Below are 21,556 nucleotides of genomic sequence, written 5' to 3' on the forward strand. Positions count from 1 at the left end.
TGTGTTTGCTTCATTTACATAATTTGTTCATGATCATGGCCATGGATGCAAGACAACAATAAAAACAGGTAACTGGTGATTAATGATCCTGCTGGAGAGGAATCCTTTGTCTGTTGGTAGTTTTGAAATACAGATAAGATTTGTTTTATATGGCTAGCTCAGTGTGTTACTACCCTTGTCACAAGATTATTTTGTTACTTGCAGTTCAAAAGTTACAATCCCAACATAGGACAGTGACCTATGAACTGCCATCAAAGAGCTGCATACAAACATGAATGGTGTAGTTAGAACATTGCTTTATTTGTGTTGCTATATAGTTAGAACTTACACAGTCTTTAATTATTTTAATGTTGCTAAAGAGTTTGGGCCGATATACATTTGTATTAGTAATGCCAACCCCCAACCGCTGGGGTTGGCATTCTTTAAACCATGAGTTTGTGCTTCCCCAGCCCAAACCCACTTAAAATATACTGCCCACCAGTATGGATGACAACTGATTCCTACACCTTGTAATCCTCATTGGCCTATGTGACAGTCCCTATAGGCTGATTTACATTTTTGTATGATTCATTGTCCCCGTTTAATGTGTGCATAATGTAAAGTACTGTGACACCCTACACTGATATGAGTAGCGCTATACAAAAAATGAAATGCATTTGAGAGAAGGGCTATGGAGAGATGAAGGGCACTGTTGGAGGGTGGTAGCAATGGTATCTGTGGAGATAGCGGTCATTGGTGGGGCGCCAAAATAGACTTTCGCGCCAGCGCTAAAGCCGACCCTGTCATGGCCTTTCTGTTTTTGTTTATTTAATTAGAAGTCAGGTCATTAGGGCAGCTGTGGAACATATTTTAAAGTGTGTGCTAATTATATTTATTGATATATTCAATGTTTTAAGTTTGAACGTGATTTAAGTAATGTTTTTTACGGGACTAATGCAAGTGGAGCTGGATGGTGTCTGATATGGGGCTGGGGCCCAAGATCAGCTGTGGGATAAGGTGCACAGGAGAGGGATGGTAGAAAAGTGGATAATAAGGCCTGGAAGCTCTTGTATTGTAGCCTGGCCTGAAGGAATTTGAGGGTTTGCACTTAGGTCAAGACATTGCTCTTACTTTCAAATAACTCTCCACATGCTCTGTATGCTTTGCTGAAGGGCTTTGCCACTTCTCTGCGGCCTGATTGCCACAGAGAAGTAGAAAAGAAAATACACAAACAAGTTGTTTTGTTTATGTTTTTCTAATTTTCTTTGGCTCATTTGGAATTCTCCCTCCGTAATAGCAGGAGGAGGAGCCCAGATAACCGCTGAAATGACTTCTTTAATGCGCTCTTATATCTATATTGTCATCATCATAAAATCAAAGCTATTAGCCCTGTGTGATCTCACTATTTAGAATAGACAGCCTACATGGACTGGAATGTGGATCAGATTAATTCAAACTTTTCTTCTATTGCTTCTTTATCTTTAATGAATTGCAAATATTATTACGGATCATAAGGAGGAAACTGATCTCCTGGGACGACGGAATAGTTGGTTCAGTTACGGGCAAGCCCAATAAAGCTCCATTTGTTGAGTTTGCCTTTATCAGGCTTTCTGGGTCTGTAAAAATTCATAACACTTATTTTTGACTTCTCAAGTAAATGTAACTATGGCAAGAAAGCGGACTAAAGTTAATGTGACAACTGTATTTTATTTGTGTGTTAATTAGACAAACGCGTGCTGACGGAAGACCAGATGGTGGAGTTCATGTGGCAGGCGAGCGACATTGGGGACTGGGTGTATAGGATCCCGCTGCTCTCCACGTTTCTCTTGGCGGTCTTCTCCCATGGCCTGTCTGTTATGGTGCCGGATTCAGAGACCAGTTATAGTCTGGGAAGCCTGAGCAACCTGCTGCCCAAGTGTCCCAGCAAAGCAGCCCCTTGCGACAGCGTCCTCGGCCTACTGGTTGTGATGTTCATCAACTCGCACCTGCCGCAGGAGGCGCAGCGCCGGTGGCAGCCTTACTTCTCAACACGAGCTCATGGAGAGAGCTTCTCGCAGCTCTGCGCTCAGATTATCGGCCGTGGACCCACCATTCTGATTGTAAAGGACACTGGAGGAAACATCTTTGGTGGGTTTGCTTCACAGGCCTGGGAGATGAAGCCACAGTTTCAGGGTAAGAAGGATGGCTTGGTCATGGTGTTCTTCAATGGAGCCTGAGTAGACCATTTCTGGAGTTGAGGACTTTTGTAAAACATACAGAAGGTCTGTGTATTAAATGGTAACTTCAAAGGCAGATTTTTATTTATTGATGTGTGCTATTTGCTTGGCAACTCTTCTAGTTTTAGGAGTGGCCTCGTGACCTATTCGGTGACTCCACTCTCCCATCCAACACGTGCACACACGTACTCGCACACATCCGTATACACACACATACACATCCACTCATACACACAATCCCACGTACATACAAACATGTGCACACACACTTACGCATATGTGCGCACACACACTTACACATCTGTGCACACGTGCATAGGTGTACACACACACACACACTTGCTCACTGTTGCCAGAAAAAGCAGAAATTAACTAAGCCAGAGAAGAGTTAATGAGATTATTTGCTATGTTTTGTGGCACACCATATATGAGTTCCTTGCAGGCACTCTTTTTCACACTTATATATAACAGATAATAAACATACGCTAAATAGCTGATGTTCTTATATAGGATTTATTGTGCTTGAATTTAGAACGCCATCTAGGTTGAAAGCCTTTTCAATACATTATGCATCATTAGTGGATTCTAATGCTATACATCCCTTACTATCATTATGGCTGTGTCCACCGCACTTAATGAGTGGGTATGAGTCCAGTGGAGGTTAGCTCAGTATTTTGTTTGGTTTAATTAGCCCAGATATAATTCTTTAGTAATCTTGAATACAGTAATAGTCATCACAGTTCTTAAATGATCATAAGTTTAGTGACAATACTCCAACACGTTTCGCCCCTTATACAAGACAGTTTTTCAAGGCATAGGCCATATTCCGGATTCCCTCCTAGTCCTTTCACTATAGCAACACATGTTGTCGTAAGGGTAAACGCCGGAGTAGGGGTTGGAATCTCTATTGGTCGATAATAAAAGATGCAACTGACTAATGGGTGCTGGTAAATTGAGATCACCATAACTAAGAAAAGAATATGCTGGGTCGTTAGGCTGTAGCGCAGGTTCTATTTCATTAAATGGCAAGTAATCCATGATAAGAACTGGAATTATAGAGGAAAACGTTCTGTGGTGAGTGCAATAAATATTGTGCACTTTCAAAATGTATAGAGGCACCTAGGATCCGTGTTAAGAACCTTACAGGGTGCCTGTAACATTATAAAGCCATCTGATAGTGACACCAAGAAGCCTACAAATCTAGTGTATTATTTAAAAATGTCCTGTGTAAGAGATTAAACAAGTGTTGGCTTATTGCTGTTGTACCTATGAAGGTTTAAGAACTGAGTTGAATGTTATTGCATTGAATTTAAATCCACTAATGAAGCAATAGCATGTATTTAGCATTCTTCAAGCCTATACAGGGATCTGCATTTAAACAGAAGAAATCGTATAAAAAAACAGATAGCACGTTAATGTGTATCTGTTTGATTTAGATGTGACAACATTTTTTTTAAGGAATTGTTTTCTGTATGCAAACCATATATAAGATAAAAAGTTTAATGTGTGACAATTGAGTGTATTTATTTTTGTTAGCAGTAAAATAGTCTCTCCTGTATTGCATAACAAGCTCTTCATTAGAGGTGGAATATTGCACCAAACTACATCACTCCTCTGTACCGATTGTATGCAAATTTAAGATTTTGTAATAAAGAGTTTGTCTGACAGCTATGGATCTCGGTAGACTGACCTAAAAAAATAACAACTCACTCTAAGATGCAGGAAAAGACATCCACACACAGCTACTTACTGCCCCCAACCCTCTCAAGCCTCACCAGCCCTCTTTCAAGAACTTCAGCACAGGATACAGGCAGAAGCTGTAAGTATTCACACATTCAGTGTGAGTACTTACACGGGTATGTAGCTATAACTGTACATCTCTTTAGGTCACTTAATGAGCTTTAAAGCCACTTAAGGGCAGCAGAACATTTACAAATAACCTTAAAGTTCGCACTGTGTAAGAAACTCTGTTTAGCTTTAGTGAGTTCGACCATAACCTTCCTTTTCTTAACATTGATTTCTTTTTCCAAATGAAACTCGCAGAGATCTTTTTTATGTTGAATAAGTCTGTACAAGTGCTGTGTTGACATTGTCCACTGTTGACCTAGTTCTCTGTTGCCATTACTCCTAGGGGACAGCACGTGTTTCCTGTTCTCCATTGTGCCACGCATGGAAGTGTACATGTATTCCGGATACAATGACCACTACATGTACTTGAATTCTGGACAGCAAACCTTGCCAAATGGACTAGTAAGTACTACAAGAAGAGTAGGAACACCGTGTGATGCCCGTATGGTGCTTGTATGGCTGTGTGTGTCATTGAAGGCATTCGTGTGGTGGTCATGTGATGCTGGATTCTTCCTTATGTGAAGCAGTTTGTTTCTGTGTGACACCTATGCGGTGCTCCTGTGATGCAGTGTAGTGCTTGTGTATCTCAATGTGGTGCCTGCATGAAACAGTGATTTTACCAGTCTGAGCTCTGGTGATGCAGTCCTTAAGTCTGTAAACCTTGTTGGGTTGTCTTTTTACGCCCACATTCGGCTGCATCCATGCATTTTTCCTTCTACCTACTCTCCTCTGTGTTCGCTTTAGCAGAGTAGTGTATGACTCTACTAGTGATGCCGGCTAGTGCTTATGTTCAGTTAACGTGACTATGATCTTGGTCAGATTGCTCTCACTCTGTGCATCAGTCCCTAATCTTTGTAGTGGGAGTGTTTGAAACGTCTTTGGTGTGCAATTGGGAATGTTCATTTATTTCTCGAATTGAAGCCCTTTCTGCTCTGCATACATGTATTTAGATGTATTTAGATAGCACTTCAGTACATTTATGACATGACCAGTGTCCCAAGTACTGTCTGTGAATGTTTGAGTTGCTTAGCAGTATGGCTACTCAAAATTACTTGCACGTAATTAACAAACTCTCAGCAAAAGTTAGAATTATATGAAAAAGAGATGATCTTTTATTTACTTTCTTCTATTAACTGATGTAGGCCAAGCAATGCATGCGTTGTGTACTGGTTTCTATTTACTTATGAAATTATGGGTATTTGAAAAGCGCAACCCTAACTAAAGAGCAACAGACACTACAAATGGCAAGATCCAAGAGCTAAAATACAGTATATATTTAGGTCTTGCCAGCGCAAGCGCATGCACTCTCACTGCAAGAAATAATGCTTTCTACAAGGGGCTTGGTGTCTGCCCACTGCTTACTATTCGTTGCCTCCATTCTCACTCTTCTTTTCTGACTCATGATTGTCTAGCACATTCTGACACTACTTCTTTTGTGTGGAGCATGGCCCACATACTGGTTGCTTCACCTTTAAATGTTTTGTGGTGTTTGGAGAGGTGAGTCTTCAACTCTTTTCTGATTTGCAGGGGGTTGGGTCAGTTCTGATATTGAGGGAATGTAAAATGTGGATGAAGAAGCCCGTCATTCTGTATTATCTTTTTGCAGATTTTTCTGTTTAATGAAGTTGTTTCTGGTGTGGCACATACTTCCCGAGGTGGTTAGTTTCACAGGAACAAATAGAATACTGGGAGTACATTGAGGACAATCAAAGTGGTCAGGGCTAATGATGGTTCGTATTAGCCTTTTGCCCCAAGATTCCAATATTTATCTTTCTGTTTCTCCTTTTTTTAATTTGGAACATTCGATCTTCAGCAGGTAGCCTTATAGCCCTTCTGCCTCTGGCTATACCTATTATTGAAGGTCCTCTCCCCCATTATAGACCCACATCTGATACTCAGCAGCGGGCTACATTGTATACTTCTTTCCCCTCTGCTTTGTACTAGTTTCATTCTCCAGTTTCCTCTTTGTTTTTGTTCTCCTTTCAACCATGGAAGTCAGGCCATCCCAGTCTGGCTTTTTGTACTTTGATTATCCAAAAGGCTCGCCAGCTCTTCAGCTGTTGCAGTGATTTTTAAATGTTGATACTGGGGTAATCAGCCAGCAATGCACACTAGCCCGTCTTTTGCTGCACCCAGGGAGCTCGTACTTACATGCGGTAGGAAAGGAGACAGTGAGCTGCTTCTCATCATTATGTTCTTTTAAATAATAATCAGCTCTCCCACTCACATGAGTTTTGTTGACATTGAATTGATTAAATCCTTATTCAGACCTTCTGGTGAACATTGACTGGCTACCTGCCACTGCTGTGTAGTTTTAAACAGTGGTGACTTGTATTCCTTATTGAAGCAAAGTCAAAAATCTCAGTGTATAAAAGGCGATTCCTACGTGCACTATTTATGGCTTTGTTTATTTTCTTTTTTATGGGGGCTGGTAAGGTGAGCTTTTCAGCCTCATATTTATGCTGTTAAAATTACATTTCTAATTGGCTCATTTTAAAAGAAAAGAACAGACATGCTGCGATATCATGGTAATCATTAGATAAGAAAATTAAAAAAATATAGATTGAAATGTACTCTGGAATCCGAAAGGTAGGTGGAGATATTCTAACGTTCAGGTATTCAAAGAGTACACCCATTATAGATATCTGTTTACCAGTTAGCATCCTAATAGTCCTTAATGGGGTAATTTAATGCTCCTATTTCTGATGGATACTTCTAACAGCATATATCTCACCTTTAGGAACAGGCGCCAGACTGGATCTGGAAATAATCTCAGCCGTGCTCCAGCGTGCCACTAGGTGGCTCTGTGTCACTCCCCCTTGGTTTTAATCTACCCCAGAAGTGACATCATGGACCTGTATATAGGTCCTACAACTGTGCACGTCGGTGCCTTTCTTTACATCCCTTTAAAGGCAGAGCCTGAGTGCTGCTCCCTTTTTTGTCGGTTTGACGAGTTTTTCAAACTATATTTCAGTGTGCAGTGGAATGATGTCCTCAACTACAATTCAAGTGTTCACATCATGTCTTGACTGTCGTACCCAGATGTCAGTGACGGACCCGTACGAGGTGTGCCTCTGTTCTTTGGACTTGGGACACAGCTCCAAGTTGTGAGAGGAATGTGCCTTCATGAACGCAAAGTCGATCCAGGCTGGTGAAATGAAGTTGTATGTTGCCGGAGATCGAAAGAAGCCATGCAAGTCCCACTTAGCTCGAAGTAGAAGGTGCAGACCCATTCCTGTTTTCGAGGCAGATCCATGAACAGGTCCTCTTCACACTCTAGGTCATCCAATAAGTCAAAGTCCAAATCAAAGCGGAAACACAAGAAGATGAGGTGGTACTCAACCCCATACTGCCACTGTCTATCTAAATAAGTCACTAGGGTAGACTCTATCTCCCTTCGATCTTGAATTGAGAAGCCGATCCCACACTTGATGTTGATATGCCCCAAGCTCCCTGGGTCATCTGTGATGTCTCAGCGGGTTGAGGCCTTTAGGGAGGCCATGCTGCACACTTTTTAAATACTTCTGGCTCCCTCTGAAGTACTTTCAGGCCCTAGGGATTCGTATGGGCTTCTAGTAGGGTTACTGCCATTGTAATTGGCCACAATGCAGTCTGAGCACTTGGAACCCACTTCGGGTACCATACCGACTCTGGTGTCGACTTCCAAGACTTGAGCCAGTCTCTTCCTCTTCAGCACCAGTCCCAATGTCACTAGCATCTAAGGGGTATCCTCTGTTGGCTCTGGTGTTTGACCCCGAACCAAATCTGTTTTGACCCCTACAAGGTTGTGCTCTGACTTCACTCTAGCACACCTGATTCCCATTCAGTTCGATTCAGTCGGAACACTCCGTTTTCCACAGATCCGTCCTCAGTTGCTCCACCAGCTTTTCGTTTACGATTCCGACCAGCGGTTGTCACCTCTAGGAGATTACAATGGAGATAATTTACCTCATTTAATGATCATTACAGTCTAAGAGGGCAGTGGTCTTGATATGTCAGTTGATACAGGGTTGATTTTTCCCTTCCCTTAGAGTGCTTTCTTTGCTATAGTCATGAGATGTGCTGCTGAGGTCCTTGATCTACAGCTTTTTTCTGTTAAAGCTTAAACAAATGTGCTTTCTAATGTACAAAAGCCTGGGTCTACTTCTTCTGAGCACTTATTACTATTCAGCGAAGCCCTAACTGATACTCTTGATGGTCTTCCAGAGAGTTTGGGCGTCCAAGCTTCCACCAGCAAGCTGAAACCTAACTCATTCTCCAAGACCATCGGTTGGGAGTCAAAAAGGATAGAGGTGTTCAGGAAATACTAGGTCGTTCTAGGAATTCCCCCTGACACATGGCTAGCAAGATCTTGCCGGCGGTCCTGTGGTAGTCTAAGGCCTCCTTGGCTCATATCATTCGAAATGGTCAAGGTACAGCCAAGTATATGATTCAGGCTGGTCTGGATATTGCTGATTGTTTGGGGCAAGGAGTTGGCACTAGTGTGGTGCTCAGTCAAGACGTGTGGATGAGATTTACAGACTTTTCTGGCGATATGCACGGGTGTCTCTTATGGGTTTGCTTTTTTTACCTTTATCTATAACTGTTGGCAATCAATATACAAGAATCCAACACATTTATGTAGACAGACCAGTTACAGCAAGGATGCACCTGCGTCACACATTGTAATAGTCCCAGATTGAAAAAGATTCCTGATGGCGAATGTAGTTTATGTAAGGTTTCCAAATGTCTCGGGGACGTGATCTAGTCTGCACCAAATCCCAGAAATTGGAAAATTGTTCATAGCAATACAAAATGTCTTTGACCCAGTCTCGTGTCGTCTGTGCCAAAGTGCCGCCCCAGCAAATTGCGACTCTGTGCTTGGCAAGGAGAAACATTATGGCGGCGAGTTGGCAAGAGCTACTGGCTATCTCTGCCACATATCCCAGCAGACCCATAAGAGGCGAGCAGGCCATGGAGTTTTATTACTTCTCCTATGACCCCGAATACCTCCGCCCAGTATGTCGCTACAACAGGGCAGTCTCAGGCAAGGTGAATAAAGTTTGCAGAGGTGGCGTGACATCGTGTGCATTGGGAATCTGAGGACATGCCAATTCTTTGCAGCAGGACTGGAGTGCGATAGGTGCGATGTAGGACATTAAAATGAATGAGATGTAACCTGTAAATAGGGGAGAGTAGTTTGAGCTGGCTGCAACAACAGAGCCATTGTGCATCTGTGAGTGGAAGGGTGAGGTTTTCTCCCCAAGCCTCTTTGGCAGATGTTCTGGCTGCAGGTGCAGTCTGTTGCATATTGTTATATAATGACGTAATCAATTTATGGGATGAAGCGGTAGTGAACATTTATTCTAAGGCTGTGTGAGTCTCTGGAGGGGCCGGGAACGTTTTGAATAGTTCACAGCAAGTTGCTCGTAGCTGATATTAAAGGAAAGTGTCTGTTGGTGCACTGGATGAGGCCTGTGAGGTAGGAGGGATCACGAAACTTCTTGGCCGGCTGCAGGCGGAGGTTCTTCTAGTGCAGGTTTAATACACCATCTACTGCAAGACAAGATGGCTTCCACTGGGGTCCAGATCCTCGGCATGGCCTTGGCCCTGATTGGTTGGATCGGCACAATCATCACCTGCGCTCTGCCCATGTGGAAAGTGACGGCCTTAATCGGTAACAGCATTGTGGTGGCTCAGATCATCTGGGAGGGCCTGTGGATGAATTGCATCGTGCAGAGCACCGGCCAGATGCAATGCAAGATTTACGACTCCATGCTGGCCTTGCCCCAGAACCTGCAGGCGGCGCGTGCCCTCACCGTTATTGCCATCCTCGTCGCCATCTTGGCCCTGCTCGCCAGCGTCATTGGCGCCAAGTGCACAAACTGCGTGGAGGAGGAGAATGCGAAGGCCAAGATCTGCGTCGTGTCTGGCATCATCTTCATCATTTCTGGTGTCCTGATGCTCATCCCGGTCTGCTGGTCCGCCAACTCGGTCATTCGTGACTTCTAGAACCCACTGGTGGTCGATGCCCAGAAGCGGGAGCTGGGGGCTGTCATGTACATCGGCTGGGCCTCTGCCGCCTTGTTACTGCTCGGGGGTGGCCTGCTGTGCTGCTCCTGCCCCAAAAAGGACGACAATTACTCAGCAAGGTACAACGCGGCCGCTTCACAGCCCAGAAGTGACTACCCCAGCAAGAACTACGTGTAGGAGCACGAGTACTGTAAATGACTTCCACTGCACGGACTTGGTACGCTATAGTCTGCCACAGACTTTTTATTACGAGGGAGAGAGTTTGTAGATAATTGTCACTTTTGTTTGGCGCAGCATTTTTGTTTATTTTATACCGTGAATATTCTGACTCTGTTAAGTACTTTGTTTCTGTATCTGCTTTTAAAAAAATAAAAAACTGACTAATAAAATGGACGCTTACCAGCTAATTGTCTGGATTTGTATGACTGTTCCGTGCGTTATAACATCCTTATTCAATGATTTATACGCACATGTAATCTGTAATTCCTTATACTTATCTGGCAATTATGCTATAACTGACATCCTTTAAATCCGCCCTAAAAATGCTGTGCCAGTCTTTGGAGCAGATGAGCTTCAGTTCTGTAACTTACTTCCGTCGACTTCTTTAGGGCCTTCGAAAGGACTTAACACCTGGGCGGGCCTGCGGTTTCTCGCACACCACTTGTCAAGGGGTTACCTATTTCTTTTAGAGTAGCATCGACTAAGTACTGATCAATTTCTGAATTTTCTACAGCGCTTAAATAGCGCTTTAAATGTGGTTCTTTGATGGTTGTTTCTGTTTAAATGTTCCTACGCCACTTCATCTTGTGACCACCCCCACCCACTACGCCGGACACACACTCGACCCCGTGTTCTCATCCAGCAAGGACATCACCTTCAGCCACGCCACCGGACTCCACTGGACAGACCACAGCTGCATCCACTTCAGCTTCAGAAGGATCACGATCCACCACCACCAACAACGGGTGGCACGCAGAAGCTGGAACAAGATTACAGCCGACCAGCTCGCGAACTCCCTGAGCATGAACCCTCCCACCAGCGCAACTAACCCAAGCCAGGCAGCCACCAACCTCAGGAAGTGGATCAGCAACTGCGCAGACGACCTCGCCCCTCTGAAGACCCCGCCTAGCAGACCTGGCAGCAAGAAAGCCCCATGGTTCACCGACGAACTCAAGAGCTCCAAGAAGAACTGCCGAGCACTCGAGAAAGCCTGGCGCAGAGACCCAACACCGAACAACATGACTGCCCTCAAGCTCGCCACCCGAAAACACCACCAACTGATCCACACCACCAAGAAAACTGCATTCAAGGAACGACTGGACAACAACGCACACAACAGCAAGGAACTCTTCAACATCGTTAAAGAGCTCTCCAACCCCAACGCCGGAAACAACGACATCACCCCTTCGCAAGACCTCTGCAACTCCCTCGCCTCCTACTTCCACAACAAGATCGCGGACATACACAACAGCTTCAGCACTCAACCAACGCACGCCACGACTGAACCACCGCCCCCCACCACCACCCTCTGCGCCTGGACCCCGATCAGCACCAAAGACACCATCCGCACGATGAACTCCATCCACTCCGGATCTCCGACCGACCCCTGCCCTCACCACGTCTTCAACAAAGCCGACGCTGTCATCGCACCCCACCTGCGGGACATCATCAACACCTCCTTCAACACCGCTACCTTCCCGGAGAGCTGGAAGCACGCCGAACTCAGCGCTCTACTAAAGAAGCCATCAGCCGACCCCACCGACCTCAAGAACTACCGCCCCCATCTCGCTGCTCCCGTTTCCTGCAAAGGTCATCAAGAAGACCGTCAACAAGCAGCTGGCCGCCTTCCTCGAGACGAACGGATCCCTCGACCTCTCGCAGTCTGGCTTCCGGGCCAACCACAGCACCGAGACCGCCCTTATCGCAGCCACCGATGACATCCGAGACCTGCTCGACAACGGAGAAACAGCGGCCCTCATCCTCCTAGACCTCTCCGCGGCCTTCGACACTGTCTGCCACCGTACCCTAGTGCGGAGCCTCAGCAACGTCGGAATCCAGGAGAAGGCACTGGAATGGATCATCTCGTTCCTCGCCGGAAGGACACAGAGAGTCCGCCTCCCCCCGTTCAGATCAGAAGCCACCGAAGTCATCTGCGGCGTTCCCCAAGGCTCCTCGCTCAGCCCAACCCTCTTCAACGTCTACATGAGCCCCCTCGCAGCCATAGCACGCCAACACAACCTCAACATCATCTCCTACGCCGACGACACCCAGCTGATCCTCTCCCTCACCAACGACCTCGCCACCGCCAGAGCCAACCTACACGAAGGGATGACAGACGTAGCCAAGTGGATGATGAACAGCCGCCTGAAACTGAATTCGGACAAGACGGAAGTCCTCATCCTGGGATCTTCACCCTCCGCCTGGGACGATCCTGGTGGCCCCCCGCCCTGGGCAACGCACCCAAACCAACAGACCACGCACGCAACCTGGGCTTCATCCTGGACTCCTCCCTCTCCATGACCAGACAAGTCAACGCCGTCTCCTCGTCGTGCTTCAACATCCTGCGCATGCTACGTAAGATCTTCTGGTGGATCCCCACTGAGAATAGGAAGACTGTCACCCAGGCTCTCGTCACCAGTCGTCTGGACTACGGCAACTCCCTCTACGCCGGAACCACCACCAAACTCCAGAAGAGACTCCAGCGGATTCAGAACGCCTCTGCACGACTCATCCTGGACATCCCCCGACGCAACCACATCCCCGGACACCTGAGAGATCTGCACTGGCTCCCGGTCAACAAGAGAATCACCTTCCGTCTCCTCACCCACGCACACAAAGCCCTACACAACCAAGGCCCAGGATACCTCAACAGCAGCCTCAACTTCTACACCCCCACACGCCAGCTTCGATCGACAGGCCATGCCCTCGCCTCCGTCCCCCGCATCCGAAGAGCCACCAAAGGAGGAAGGTCCTTCTCCTACCTGGCCGCCAAGACCTGGACCTCCCTCCCGACCCACCTCCGCCTGACCCAGGACCACCTTGCCTTCAGGAAGCAGCTCAAGACCTGGCTGTTCGAGCAGTAGCGGACCCCCCCTCCCCTAGCGCCTTGAGACCCTCCGGGTGAGTAGTGCGCTATATAAATGCCTTGATCGATTGATTGATTGTGTGGATGCCTATCGGTTTTTAGGTCTAGCCTATCCAGCGGTTGTGCTGTCTCTTCGAGACAGGAGTGGGCAAAAGCTTCACCCAGTTTCTGCCCATCTTTTTAGTTGTCTCCTGTATTTTGCAAATGGTGGTTTTTCATTGGTCTTTAGGCTTTGTAGTCCCTCCCCATGTCTCTTGTAAACTCCCATGAGGACACTCCCTGTTGCATGTGATCCTTCATTCTTTGCCTGCCTCCCCCTATTTCATTCCTCGCTCCCTTGTATCACTTATCCCCCTGTAACTTTTACCGAACTACCTTCCCCCTTCCCCTCCCCGCTCTACTCCTCTCCACTTTCCTGCTACTGACCTCTGCCTCACCTATCCTGGCACTAGTCCCTACCCTGTCTAGCTGTGAATTCTCCCTCGTCATTTGAGATCTAGCTATTTTGTCTGATGCCCGATGGAGCTACCTGGTTTAGCAATAGGGGAGACAGGTCGGGGATTCCCACCTTGGACGTCACCTACCCAGTCGGTCTTTAGCCAGACTTCCTGTCGTCTCTCCTGTCGTCTCTTCCTGCATCCTCCCTCTATTTATGTCTCTCCTTCTCTCCTCTCTGAATGTATTGAGACTGAACTATTTTGTCTGATGCCCGATGGAGCTACCTGGTTTAGCTATAGGGGAAATGGGCCGTGGACTCCCTCCTTGGTTGTCACCTACCCAGTCAGCCTTTAGACGGACTTAATTTCGTCTCTCCTTGTTGTCTCTTCCCCATTTCTCTCTTTCTCACCTTCCCTGTCCCCTCCACGCTCCATTTTTGCCCTCCATGTTCTCTAAGTGTTTCCCATTGAGACCTAGCTATTTGGCCAAAGCCCGATGGAGCTACCTGTTAGCTATAGAGGAGATGGGTTTTGGGTCTTCCCCTTCGACCGTCACCTACCCAGCCGGACTTTGGGCAGACTCTACTTAGTCTTTCTGCTGTATCTCCCTCCCACCCCTTTACCCTGACCCCCTTCCCCTCTACTCTTTCCTTATCTCTTTTTCTATGTTCTTGTAATTGTTTGTCTAGCAACTTATGTAAATTGGAACTGATGTAATCGTGTAATTTTGTGGAACCTCAAGTAAAGCGCTCTGATACCTCCGGGTCTAGCCAGCGCTATATAAAACTCTTTAAAAAAAAAACTGATTCCCTGTGAAGAGATCTGCAAAGGTGCGCATGTTAAGCCTGTTTGTACGGTTGCAGGCGCTGCCATCATGTAACGGAGGTAAAGGTGGGTGTTGTGCAATCGGGATGGATGGCGCATGAAGGAGAGGAGTACCTACGCGGTGTGCCATCCCGGCCCATGACCATCTCAGGGAGCGTGAAGTTTCTGTAGTAGGGGATCTCTGTGTATAGTCATAATCTAGTGAATAGTCCCGCCCATGTGCGTGGACCCCGGAGCAATCAAAAATAATCTCTTACAGTGTCGAAAAATGCAGACCTGCAGAGACACTTAAGAGAGAATTAGAGACAGATAATGCAGCCTATAACACAGGCTACACTGTCCAGTACTTCAACTAGAAATTCCACCAAAAATATCCACAAAACAGCAAAGCCTGTACAGATTTCCCCTGCTTCAGCAGCAAAAACCCTCTGGAATGATAGAGAGGAGGATCTGGACAGACAAGCCCCATAGGCTGCCATTATGTGGCTCAGAACAAGATACTGTGCCTTTAAGAGAACCTTCCAGAACTTCACAGTATCCCAGAATGCACTGCAGGTCCCTTTTACTTTCAGTTCTTTTTTCCGGCTCCTGCAAGCAGGACCCTGGAGCATTGAGCTCTCCCTTTTCAAGGGTTTATTGGTGATTTTTTCACTATTATTTCGTTTTGAGTGCTTCTAAAGTACTTTAGTGCTGTTCTTCTTGGGTTTTGCTCCTTTTTGATGTCAAATATGCCTGCATTTTTTGACAAATGCCCGGAGTGCTCCAGGAAGAAGGCCAAATCGGATTCCCATGAGGTGTGTATCCTCTGCCTTCCCTCTTCCCATGTCCCAGAGGAGTGTGAGATTTGTCAGGGCTTCTCTGGCAGGACCCTGAAGGAAAGAAAGAAGATCAGGCTTCAGGGACTCGAGGAAAGAAGGCTGAAGGCACAAGGTGGGTCTGGAGGGGCTCCTTCTACCCATGCTGAGGCCTCTGGGGGGCTCCCCAGGGGCAGGAAGACCAGCAAACGTGCCCACTCTCCGTCTGGGTCGATTGCAGAGATCACGACGTCGAGAGGAATGACTGCGGTCTGTTCCCCGTCCCCCCAGGGCTCTGGGGCGAAGCGCCATCGGCGCTCGACATCGAGAGATGTGCACAGACCGCCGTCGAAGTCTCCGGTGACGATTTCGTCGTCATCCTTGTCGGTCTCGACGTCGAAGGGCCCGGCGTCGGCGCTCGCCGTCGAAGCGACACCGCCGTTCGCCGTCGGCGAAGAGGAGGAGAACATCGTCGTCGAGGGGATCCTCGTCGTCGAGGAGTGGTCCGACGTCGAGTCGGAAGAAGTCGCCGTCGAGGCGAAAGAAGTCGCCGTCGAGGTCGCCGTCGAGGCGTAAGAGGTCGCCGTCGAGGCGTAAGAGGTCGCCGTCGAGGCGCAAGAGGTCGCCGTCGAGGCGCAAGAGGTCGCCGTCGAGGCGCAAGAGGTCGCCGTCGAGGCGCAAGAGGTCGCCGTCGAGGCGCAAGAGGTCGTCGTCAAGACACAAGAGATCGACGTCGAGGCGTACGAAGTCAACGTCGAGGCATGGACGGTCGACGTCGAGGAAGAGACGCTCGACGTCGAGGGGCCGACGCTCGCCGTCCGGTCACCGTTCTTCGACGTCGAAGAAGCGGGAGAGGAGGCCTGATGCCATGGGAGGCTCTCCGAAGCCCCAGGCTGGTGATGGATCACCGGGCTCGGTGTATTCCGAGGTGTATACGCCTTCGCAGGTTACACCTCCGCCGCCATTGCCGAGGGGTCCCCCTCCGAGGGTTCCTACCCCTCCGCCTTTGCCTCCGCTTCCGCAAACCGTACTTCACCTCAGGTGCCACTGAAGCCTCCTCCGGTGCCTCCGAGGTCGTTTTCATTGCCCAGGTTTCCGACACCTCCCAAGGGGACTCCTAAGCCGCAGGCCCCGGCCTAACCTAAGATGCCCGCGCCGGTGGAACCGGCGGATCGCCCGAGGCCTAGGAGGTCAAGATCGCGCTCCGGACGGAGAGGAAGATCTAGGAGTCGGCGCACATGCTCCACTAGATCTAGGCGCCACCATAGGAGGCGAGGGTCCAGGTCCCGCTCGGACTCCTCCAGGACACGATCCTATTCGCCGACCTTGTCGGATTCCCCGGGGACAAGGGTGTCTCCGGTGGACGACATCAGCATGTTCCAGGAGGTTCTCCTGAGGGGGCTACGAAATTGGGCATCACGGTCACGGCTCCTACACCTACGACGTCCGTGATATTCGAGACACTTCACAAGAAGCATCTGTCTCGCACGCTGCTGCCATTGGTGCCAGGCTGGTCGAACCTGCGGAGGAGCTGTTTCTTACACGGTGGTGAAGGCCGCTCCCTCCCGACTTCTGAAGAAGTACAGAGCACCGGATTCGGACCCGGCCTTCCTGCGGATGGACCCAGTGCCCGACTCAGTTATAGTGACGGCGGCCAGGAAGTTACACTCTACCTCCCCGTCCTCCACCGTGCCGCCTGATAAGGAAAGCCGATGGATTGATTCGGCTGGGCAGAAGGCTTGTGGAACTTCTTCCACGACCATGAAAGCCTCCAGCGATTTGGCTTTGCTGGGGCGGTACAGCCGTGCCCTGTGGGACTCCCTGGAACAGTTCACGGACCTTCTGCCACGAGACAAGGAGGAGGACTTCCTAGAAATACTTAAGGAAGGGATGCTGGTTTCAAACCAGGTCATCAGCGCGGCTGCGGATATCTCGCTGTTGGCAGCCCATGGTTACTGTCACGGGATCAACCAGCACCTCCATGCTTGGCTCAGGCTCACGTCACGCAAGCCGGAGGCCCAACAGCGGGTGGCCAATCTGCCCTTTTCCGGAGAAACGCTGTTCGGAAAACATGCCGATGATGAGATGGCCCGCATGAAGGCGGAGGCGGAGACCCTGACGGCTCTTGGCTTGGAAAAGCCCAAAGAAAAGAAGTCCTACCGCCCGTTCCAGAGACGGTTCAGTGCACAGGGGAAAGGGCGAGGACAGTCTTCGGGACAGCAGCAGCAATAACAGCAGCAGTTCCGGAGACCCTTCCAAAAGCGCCAGAAGGGTAGAGGTGGACAACAGTCCTCTACAGCTAACAAAGGCCCAGCCGGGTCTCGACCCTGAGCGGTTACTTCCCCTTCATCCGTTACCCGCTCCGGTGGGGGGAAGCGTTCAACTTTTTCTGGCAGAGTGGAGAAAAATTACTCAGGACAAGTGGGTGCTGAATATTGTTTGCAATGGATACAGTCTTCGGTTCATCAGCCCTCCTCCATCGATTCCTCGGGTCGGCTCGCAGTATCAACTGCGCGAGCTCCAGGCGGAGGCCGAAATCCTGTTAAGGAAAAGGGTGATAGAAGACGTACCTCTGTCTCAAAGAGGAAGAGGTCTGTACTCCCGGTTCTTTCTGGTCCGCAAGAAGGACAAGAACGAGTTCAGGCCCATTCTGGACTTGCAACAGGCGAACAAATGGATTCACAGGGAGAAGTTTCGCATGCCGTCGTTGCATCAGATTCATCCTCAGTTGCAACAGGGAGACTGGCTATGTGCCATAGACCTACAGGATGCGTACTTCCATGTGCCCATTGCACACAAACACAGGAAGTTCCTGCGATTTCAAGTCGGCACCAATCACTATCAGTACACAGTACTTCCGTTCGGGCTGAAGTCTGCGCCCAGGACTTTCTCGAAGTGCATGGCAGTGGTAGCGGCACACCTGAGGAAGAACAAGGTGTTTGTCTACCCGTACCTGGACGATTAGTTGATCAAGGCCTCCTCCTTCTCGGAAGCTCAAGCGCACTTCCAGAAGACGTGCGTTTTCTTGAACAAGCTGGGGTTGCACATCAACATGTCCAAGTCTGTCCCGACTCCGGTCCAGTGCATTCAGTACTTAGGGGCCACCATCGATACGAGGTCAGCAAGCGTGTCTCCTTCGGAAGGCTCAGGCTCTTCTGACCACTCCTTCAACAACAGTGAGGACGGTGTCTTCTCTACTGGGATCGATGGCCTCTTGTATCTTCCTGACGCCACATGCGCGGCTGCACATGAGACCGCTGCAGGAGTGCTTGGAGGATCAGTGGGACCAGAGGAGAGGATCTTGGGACGACAAGATAAGACTGTCTCTACATGCTCTTCAGTCTCTGAAATGGTGATGTTCAGCGGAGAATCTTCTCATAGGGGTTCCCTTCCACAAGGACATTCCCACTCGGACTATCGTGACGGATGCGTCTCTCCACGGCTGGGGGGCGCACTCCGGAGACTTACAGATTCAAGGGACGTGGTCCCCGACGGAGTCCACGTACCACATCAATTTCCTGGAACTCAGAGCTGTTCACTTGGCACTTAAGGCCTTTCACCCGTCCTTCCAGACCAACTCTTTGCTTGTACAGACGGACAATACGACCACGATGTATTACCTCAACAAGCAGGGGAGCTCGAGATCACGCACCCTGTCGCAGGAGGCGCAGGCGATCTGGCACTGGCTTCTGGCCCGAGGACTGACGATAACGGCCACCCATCTGCCAGGTGTGCAGAATGTGCAGGCAGACGCACTGAGCAGACTGATCCAGGAAAACCACGAATGGGTCATAAACGACGAAGTACTAGGAGAAGTCTTCGCAAGGTGGGGGACTCCAGACGTTGATCTGTTCGCCACCGCAGAAAACAGCAAATGCCGAGACTTCGCCTCCAGGTACTACCAGCCGGGGACGCTGGGGAATGCGTTATGGATCAACTGGTCGAACAGCTTTCTGTACGCTTTTCCACCCATTCCGCTGATTCCGACGCTTCTCATCAAGCTGTCCCAGTCCAGGGCGCGGATGATACTGATTGCCCCGGAATGGCCCAGGCAGTGGTGGTTCACGGACCTGCTTCACCGGTCTCTCCTTCCTCACATGAAGTTGCCGTGCAGGCCGAACCTTCTCACGAAGTTCGGGGGGCTGATGTTGCACCCCAACCTCTCGTCTTTGAGTTTGGCGGCATGGCTCCTGAGATAGTGCAATATGGCCATCTTAATCTCCCAGAAGATTGCATGGATATACTGAAGGAGGTTAAGCCACCTTCCACTAGGACTTCTTATGCTTACAAGTGGAAGAAGTTTTGTATCTGGTGCAAGTCCAAGAACTATGACCCGACTACATGTAAGGAGGATGTCATCCTTCCATACCTTCTACATCCGGCGCAGTCTGGCCTTAATGTCCATTCCATTAAGGTCCATCTGGCTGCATTGACTGCCTACAGGAAATGCCCTTCACAGACTTCCTTCTTCCAGATCCCTGTGATCAAAGACTTTTTGGACGGCTTGAAGAAAGTGTTTCCTCCTGTCAGGCTTCCTTCGCCTTCATGGGAACTGAATGTGGTGCTGTCCAGGTTGATGAAGGAGCCTTTTGAAACTATTCATAAGGCTTCGTTGCAGCACCTGTCCTGGAAGGCGGCGTTCCTCGTGGCCATTACATCGGCCCGCAGGGTGAGTGAAATTCAGGCGTTGTGTTGCCAAGAACTTCATGCTGCTAAGGTTGTTATGCGTACTCACCCTAAGTTTCTTCCCAAGGTTATTTCTGATTTTCATGTCAACCAGACTATAACTTTGCCTACGTTTTTTCAGAATCCTTCATCTCCAGCGGAAAGGTCTTTACATTCCTTGGACGTTCGGAGGGTGTTGAAATTTTATCTGGATAAAACCAAAGATATTCGTAGGTCGGACCAATTGTTTATCAATTATGGATCAGTCAGGACAGGTCTTGCTACCTCTAAACAGTCCATCTCGAGGTGGATTGTGTCCTGCATACAATTGTGTTACCAAAACGCTAATAAGACCTTAGGGGGTAAACCTAAGGCTCATTCCACCACAGGGCAAAGCTGCCACGACTGCTTTGCTCCGTAATGTTCCAATTGCAGAAATCTGCAAGGCGGCCACTTGGAAGTCGGTTCATACCTTTGCTAAGCATTACTGCCTGGACACTGATGCCAGAGCAGACGCTCAGGTTGGGCAGGCTTCGCTGCGAAATCTGTTCGCACAATAGTGGTGTTATTTCTCGTTTCTCCACCACCGCTTTGGTGTGGGGATGGGCTTGCCATTCTATTCACTAGAATATGACTATACACAGAGATCCCCTACTACAGAAGGAGCAGTTTCTGTCCTGTAACTCCAGTTCTGTAGTAGGGGTATCTCTGTTATAGTCATAAGCGCCCGCCCTCCTCCCCGGTGGAGAGAGATATTCATGTAAGGAATGCTACAGGTCTGGCGTGTTACGCCTTCAAAAAGAACTGAAAGTAAAAGGGACCTGCAGTGCATTCTGGGATACTGTGAAGTTCTGGAAGGTTCTCTTAAAGGCACAGTATCCTGTTCTGAGCCACATAATGGCAGCCTATGGGGCTTGTCTGTCCAGATCCTCCTCTCTATCATTCCAGAGGGTTTTTGCTGCTGAAGCAGGGGAAATCTGTACAGGCTTTGCTGTTTTGTGGATTTTTTTGGTGGAATTTCTAGTTGAAGTACTGGACAGTGTAGCCTGTGTTATAGGCTGCATTATCTGTCTCTAATTCTCTCTTAAGTGTCTGTGCAGGTCTGCATTTTTCGACACTGTAAGAGATTATTTTTGATTGCTCTGGGGTCCACGCACATGGGCGGGACTATTCACTAGATTATGACTATAACAGAGATACCCCTACTACAGAACTGGAGTTACAGGACAGAAACTACTCCATCTATCTCATCTATAGGTCGTGTAGAGGGAGCGAAGAGAGCCTTAGAGAGTGGCCATGGTGAGACCTCATCTATCTCCACTGTGACGTGCGGCTGAAATGATGTTGGGTGCGTCCAGTAGTGCAAGAAGTGTGCTTGAGTGCAAAGTGCATAGAGATGTAGATCAGGCGCATCCAACCCTCCCAGAGTTTGCGGCAAAGCCAGCAGTTCATACCTGACTCGGTGTTGTTGGCCGGTCCAGACCAGCGTGATAAGATTGGACTGGAGGCGTTTGAAGAAAGCCTGCGTGATCGGGTAGGAATATTTACAAATAAATATAGAAATTTTGGTAGGATGATCATCTTCGCTATGGCGATACATGCCAGTGATAGCAGGAGTTTTGTTCATATGGGAATCAATCTTCAAGCCAGGCAATCGCTCTGCTGAAGCTAGCCTGTCATAATTCGGCCATGTCC

The 21,556-nt window shown here is 48.6% G+C and overlaps 1 protein-coding gene and 1 pseudogene across 7 annotated transcripts in view; both read left to right on the plus strand.

The window, feature by feature from the left end:
• MEAK7 (MTOR associated protein MEAK7) overlaps positions 1 to 21,556 on the plus strand; it is a 254,710-nt gene that overhangs the window by 209,001 nt on the left and 24,153 nt on the right. For all 7 annotated transcript variants that reach the window (XR_013603851.1, XM_078671081.1, XM_078671083.1 and 4 more), the window contains 2 exons: positions 1,705 to 2,151; positions 4,327 to 4,445. Coding sequence is in view for 6 of the 7 variants with exons in the window: in XM_078671081.1 (XP_078527207.1) it covers positions 1,705 to 2,151; positions 4,327 to 4,445 (566 nt within the window). In the remaining variant the exon portion in view is untranslated. The remainder of the gene's footprint in view (positions 1 to 1,704; positions 2,152 to 4,326; positions 4,446 to 21,556) is intronic.
• On the plus strand, positions 9,539 to 10,232 carry LOC144797644 (claudin-6-like; annotated as a pseudogene).

The sequence above is a fragment of the Lissotriton helveticus genome, chromosome 12 (assembly GCF_964261635.1).
Source record: "Lissotriton helveticus chromosome 12, aLisHel1.1, whole genome shotgun sequence".
Taxonomy (NCBI): Eukaryota; Metazoa; Chordata; class Amphibia; order Caudata; family Salamandridae; genus Lissotriton; species Lissotriton helveticus.